This window comes from Cariama cristata, unplaced genomic scaffold, assembly GCF_000690535.1.
Source record: "Cariama cristata isolate BGI_N322 unplaced genomic scaffold, ASM69053v1 scaffold12981, whole genome shotgun sequence".
NCBI lineage: Eukaryota > Metazoa > Chordata > Aves > Cariamiformes > Cariamidae > Cariama > Cariama cristata.
In genome coordinates, this window is record NW_009597646.1 from 97,695 (window position 1) to 103,724 (window position 6,030).

At 47.5% G+C, this 6,030-nt stretch overlaps 1 protein-coding gene across 1 annotated transcript in view; it reads right to left on the bottom strand.

Annotated features, from left to right (window-relative positions):
- Positions 1-655: 655 nt before the first annotated feature.
- LOC104168407 overlaps positions 656-6,030 on the bottom strand; it is an 8,451-nt gene continuing 3,076 nt past the window's right edge. The window contains 7 exon segments of the mRNA XM_009708989.1: positions 656-829; positions 1,369-1,491; positions 2,392-2,481; positions 3,280-3,392; positions 3,558-3,706; positions 4,393-4,492; positions 5,084-6,030. The exon segment at positions 5,084-6,030 is cut by the window's right edge and continues 17 nt beyond it. Of these exon segments, the coding sequence (XP_009707291.1) occupies positions 656-829; positions 1,369-1,491; positions 2,392-2,481; positions 3,280-3,392; positions 3,558-3,706; positions 4,393-4,492; positions 5,084-6,030 (1,696 nt within the window).

The following is a 6,030-nucleotide window of genomic DNA, read 5'->3' on the forward strand; positions in this document are numbered from 1 at the left end:
GCACTTCTAAGGAGATATTATTGGAGTCATCAAAACGGTAATTCCACCCAGCCACCCTGACTGCGAAATACACAAAATGGCATCTCGGATAATGGCTTTTTTTTTAGTGTTGGGTTCTGTGACCTCCGTTTTGAGAAGAGGTATCAGAAGGCAGCCCCCGCTCCCGAGGCCATGCTGTGCCTCACTGTATTCACCAGCACCCAACCTGAATACATCTTCCTTCTCCCAGCACCCAACCTGAACACATCTTCCCTTCTCCCTCTCCCGCTTCAAGTTTCACGCAGTGTTTTTTTCCCCAACATGTAATGATGAAATACTTCACCTTACTCTGTGCCCCAAACCGAAGGTATTAACTCGCAGTGAAAGGGATAAAGCTCTGTTACTCTGGGGCCAGTCTGTCACCAATATAACACTTTCTTTGGTCATGTCTGATCTTCAGTGAAAGCTGGCAGTCTCCGCGAGTGAAAATTTTACTTCTGGGTGACCGTGGTTTGTAAGTCAGCTCTGCACTGGGATATTTTAGCAGTATCCATAGAAAAATGAGTAAGTCACCCCTGCAGCTGGGAAACCTCTCCCATTCCCCAATTTGACCTATATGTCATTTTCCAGTAAACAATTCCCTAGTGAGCACGTCACTGCTTGACCTGCCCGGGGGTCAGAGGCGAGTGTGATTCTCGCAGCCATCACCATCTCCCGAGGCAGCCGTGCCCACCCCGTTGTGCACAGCACGGCTATGATTCAGATGTTCTTCCTGGCTTTTTGTGGTGCAAGTGGCACTGTTAGGAACCAACGTGTGTTTCTTCTGGACCTGCTCCAGTATCTGCAGCACCTGAAATTAGTAAACATGGCTGTGAGTGGGTGAGTAATCAGGGGAAAGCACTAATTTCTTCTCCAGCTCTTGAAATAATGCCCTATTCTCATTCAAGCTACGTGTCTGGGCTCAGCCTTGGGATTACACTAAGCATCTCCATCTGCTCGGAGGTCTCTGGGACAGGTGTACATGGAGAGCCACGATTTTGGATCTCAGAGCTCTTTCCGCAAACGAATCAGTCTCACCTCGCACATTCCCCAGCACCGTGCTTAGCACAGAGAGGTGCAGTGGTGGTCCGGAGCCAGGATCAGGACACGGGCAACATGGAGCTCTGTTTTTCTGCTCTTTCACACCACCCTACGATAACTCCTCATGCTATCACAGACTTCGATGGGTAGACGGTTGGACTTGATGATCTTTGAGGTCTCTTCCAACCAAAACGATTCTATGATTCTATGACTTCTTCACCTCCTTATGGAACTAGGAAACCCCCAGTCTGAAACCCACTTAATGGAGATGGAGAAAGGGAGCACAAATAAAATCAAGACTAATTTTACCTGAGACTTGGGGATGATACCGACTCTGAAGAATCCTATGTTTCCACTGTCAATTTTGGTGCAGTCCACAACGGTGGAAGCAATATTCTCTGGAGAAGGCCCATCACAAAGGACTGCATCCACCTGAAGAGCAACAGATGTTCACACCAAGTTCCCCTCAGGCACTTGGGAAAAAAGAGGGCAGGTTCCCCCTCTCAACAGCAGGTAATTACTATCAAAGGCAACTCTGCTCCTTCCTACCCCACTGTATTAACACTAAGAGCTGAATCTGGAATGAACGAACTTAATAAATGCAAAAAAAGAGAGAACTCCATGGGCGGTAGGTCAGCAGTACAGCAAAGACAGGTTTACATCAGCTGAGGAGCTTTGGAGAAGTCCCATTTACAAAGCAAATATAAAGAAAACCATATTTTTGAGGCATTTAAGGTGGAAGATTTGTACCACCTTTTGTTTAAAACCACCCTCACAAAAGCTGTCATGAATATACAAAATGTAGTACGCTCAGGATTTAGCAGTGAGATGAAAGACATCCATCTGAATGGCCATGAGCATTGTACTTCCAGAACTTATGAAAATCCTAAAAGTCAGAAATATTTTGGAGCTTTGGCACCAGTTTTAGACAAGCTTCAGCTTTAGATGGGAATCCCCTGTGTTCTGACAGCTCAACACCAGCTGCAGCCTTGGCACCTTCAGGCATCAGTGGTTTTATTGCTTGTAAGCAAAGAAGAATTTTTTTGTTGCTCATATCATTCTATGTTGGAAGATGAACTAACTCACATTGCCAAGCCATAACTGTACTGTATAAATCAGAAGAATTCTGGTTTCCTACCAAGTCCCGTATTTTACATCATTCTTTCACTATCACACCAACATGAGGAGTGTCCACAAGATTTTTTTGATGAGATGCTTTCCAAGTTTCTTGATACAATCTATTGATTTGCCTACTGGAAACAAAGTGGTTGCTTTCTTCCATCCCCTCATCTTTTGGGACCAGCCGGAATGAAAAGACAGAGCCCAAATTACCTTATCTCCCAGCTTGGCATACACTTGGTTGTGGTGTGTTGTGTCTGCCTCTCCCGTCGGGTTAGCCGACGTGACCACAATGGGGCCAACCTGGTGACACAAAAGTAGGAATAGAAGCTCTGAGCACGTTTTGCTGTATAAAACAGATGACTTGAACTCTGAAGTTCACTCATGAGTCTCTGTGGCTCCAAGGAGAACTCAGTGTGACTCACCCTGGTAGAGACACTCACTTGGTAGGCAGCTACAGTCCCACCAAATCTGTGTACGAGTGACTAACACTCTGCTGAACTGGGGTTTACTGATGTTGATCAGGAAAGAACATTTTGTTTTCCAGCAATGGCCAAATTGCCAAAGATCTACAATGTCTGCCCTAGAAATGAGCAGAACATGCAGGGTACCACAGTTCCTTTGGCCACATTCTGGACCTTCTGAAGTCATTCTGGCTTCAGATAAGCCTGTCCTTGCAACAAAGGTATTCTTTGTAGGAAATCAGACAAAGTGTCTGCTAATTGCATCTTTTCTGGCTTTCTGACTTGGTGGTTCCTCGTTTTACCCTCTTCTGCAATAAAATCAGCTACCAGCTGCCTGCATACCCCATCCCTTCTTAATGATATTTTTCTTGCGGGAGTTACTCATTTTAGCACTTTTCACTCCCCAAACCTGTCTGAGCATGCTGGGATCCTCACTTCATAGAGAAAAGGAAAAAGAGAGGAGAGGTGACATGCCAGAAGGGCGGACAGAGTGCTCCAGCCTCTCATTCTCCTTCTCTCCTCCAGCAGGCCAGAGGACCTGGGTGCTGGTGACTGAGACCCAGCCTGCTCCCTGGACAGCGGAATGGGAAGGTCTGGTCACCAGTGCTGTTGGGATGAGCGTGCTTTGGCCACTCACCAAGTCGATGAGGTGTGTGGTGACAGAGCAGTCGGGGATGCGGATGGCAATGCTCTGAGGGGTACCGACGTATTTAGCGGAGTCCTTCATTCCCAGGAATTCCACCCATTCACCTGCAGAGAAAGAAGAGTCATACGGCACTTATGGATGTACATCACTCTGAACACAATGATCTTACCAGAAATATCGCCACGGAGCATGTCGCAATGCATGAGTCAAAGTTGGAGTTTCAGAGCCAAAGCTCTCCAAAGAGCTTGGAAGTAATAGCATTTCCTCACCTCTGGGAACCACCAAGCTAATAGGAGATGGCCAGGCAGCCTCCATGAAGTCCCAGAGGAGGGGACTGAACAAATGCTTTGCAGGTTCCAGTTGCTTTAGGCTGGAAATCCAGAGTGACATGGGGCGATCCTGAGCCTGACGCTTGGAGCTGGAAAGGAGGCAAGAAAAATGAGAGTGGAAGCAAGATGGGGCTTTATTTTCAAGCTGAAAATGAAATTGTGTTGGCGAGATCTAGAGTTAAGACAAGGTGTGTAGGCTCTGCCCCAGGTCACCAGTCTGTAGTAAAAGTAGGACCGTCCAAGAGATGACCTAACGGGAAGGGACATTAATGACTCTTCCCCATCAGGGATGCCTACTCCAAATCAAGGTTTTAGCTTCTTGCGTAGGGACAGGTAGAAGTCCCAATTACCCAAGTTCTGAGGAAACGCCACCAATATGAGGGGTCCTGGCTGCTTACAAAAGTACAGCTAGAGGCATTTGTTAAACACGAGAGGGGTTTTTGTTGTGACGACATGTACCTACAAATACATACAATAATCCCCTGCCCCATTTGCCACTTCTCTTGGTTTCCTTGTGATATTCAAGCTACCTGGCTCCATCACCTCCCAGGAACCTTCAATATCCCAGAAGACAATTCCAGCTCAACTGTCTCCTGTCCTCATTCGGATCTTTGCCCCCAGGCTCATCACCTTACTGTTCCCAGGAAGCCTAAGCTATGTGTCTCATTGCTCTCGATGGCTGCTGTAGTCAGGACTTAGGAGCAGCTACAAGTCCTAGAGGCTTCTTCACACTAGCCAAGGAAGCCCTCACTGGGGCAGCAAGACAAATACTTACTGGTGAGCTTTCTCCACAGCATCAGGCCGATTACAGGCTGCCACAAGCACATACACGGTATCCGTGGGGATGCCGCAAGTCCCTCCATTCTTCAGGATATCTGTTGGCATGTGAACAGGGCAGAACCTCTTGAGTGACTAGAAGTGAGGGGCTGTAATTCACCGAAGAGCTGTCAGACAAAACAGCCAATTTGGTGCTCTCATCTCCTTTTCCCAAGTAACAAAGCATTTTCTTTGACAATACATTTTCCAGCATTCATCCAAGAGGAGATCTGGCACTTAGGGGAGTTCTGGGCCATGCTCATCAGGGCCAGAAGTCATTCAGCCCTGTGGAGAGAGCAAGCATCGTGCATTTGCCCTGCTTTCTCTCTACAAAGCTTTCAGTGGTGGTCCCTCAACCTGGAGGATTCACGTATCTCACACTGGATGAGCAGACAGGGGCATGATACAGGAGAGACAGCAGCAAATTCACTCCTAAACCCAGCTCCTATCAATGAATTGGTCCTATTTCCCCTGTTAGTGTATTTGGCTTCTAATGACTCTTGTAACTTGGCCCACTTTGTCAAAATGTCATCAGATTATCATGGTTTCCACATCTGAACTGGAACAACATCCTTTTAATAGTGTTCTGCTACAAAACCTCCCAGAAGTTACCCTGAACCCTGACATTATGCCCTATGTATTCCCCTTACCTGCAATTCTCTTGACTGAAGAAGCTTTCCTGGCAGGCAGGTGAAGGCACTTGGTCGTTCCTCCCCCCACACCACTAAGATGCACAATGGGCCTACCCATGGGTATGCAGGAACCCTCAAAGATGCTGTTGAAAAGGGCAGACAGGAAGCAGTAAAAGCTGACCAGACCAAAGAGGAGACTGGCAGCCACGTCATACCCAGCTGGAAGAGCATGGAGGGCATCTAGCAAGAAGCCGACAGTGATGAGCAAGAAAGTGAGGGAGTAAAAGAACCAGGCGATGTTTAAGAAGAGCGTGCAGAAGACAATGAAGCCATTGAAGAGCATGAAAGCAATGATGCCTACCGCTGCGTGGAAGCTTCTGGTAGTGCCATAGAGGCCACCATACCTTGTTAAGCCCCAGATGATCCACATGACAGCATAGAGAATGAAGGCACTGCTCTCCAGGGTTTTACCCCGGGCAAAGGCAATTGAGCCGCCTAGAAGCTTAAGGATCCCACCAGCTACCACTACCCATGGAATAACAACAGTAGCAAGTGGAGCCTGTGGGTCCCCTGTCATTGTTATAGCAAAAGAAGCGAGGACACTGCATGCATAGCCAAGTACTTCTGCATCTGCATACTTGGAATACCCTAGGTAGGGGGCATGAAGGTCTGCCCCTTCACGAAGCTTCAGAAAACTGCTGCGAGCAAGTAGGGCCTTCACAGCACCCTTCCCTGTTGGGATCTTGGCACTTGCTTTCACATTGTACAGGTGAATTAGAGTCATCAAGGCTGAGGCCACAAAGATGGCCACATCCACGCCTTGGGGTCCACCTTCAAAAAATCCCTTGGGACGGCAAGCTAATGCAATGCAGTAGGCCACATAAAACAGCAAATACAGGCCATCCACTGGGCTCTTAAGAGTGAGAAAAAGAGCCAAGACAGCAAAAAGAATTGAGAAAACCACC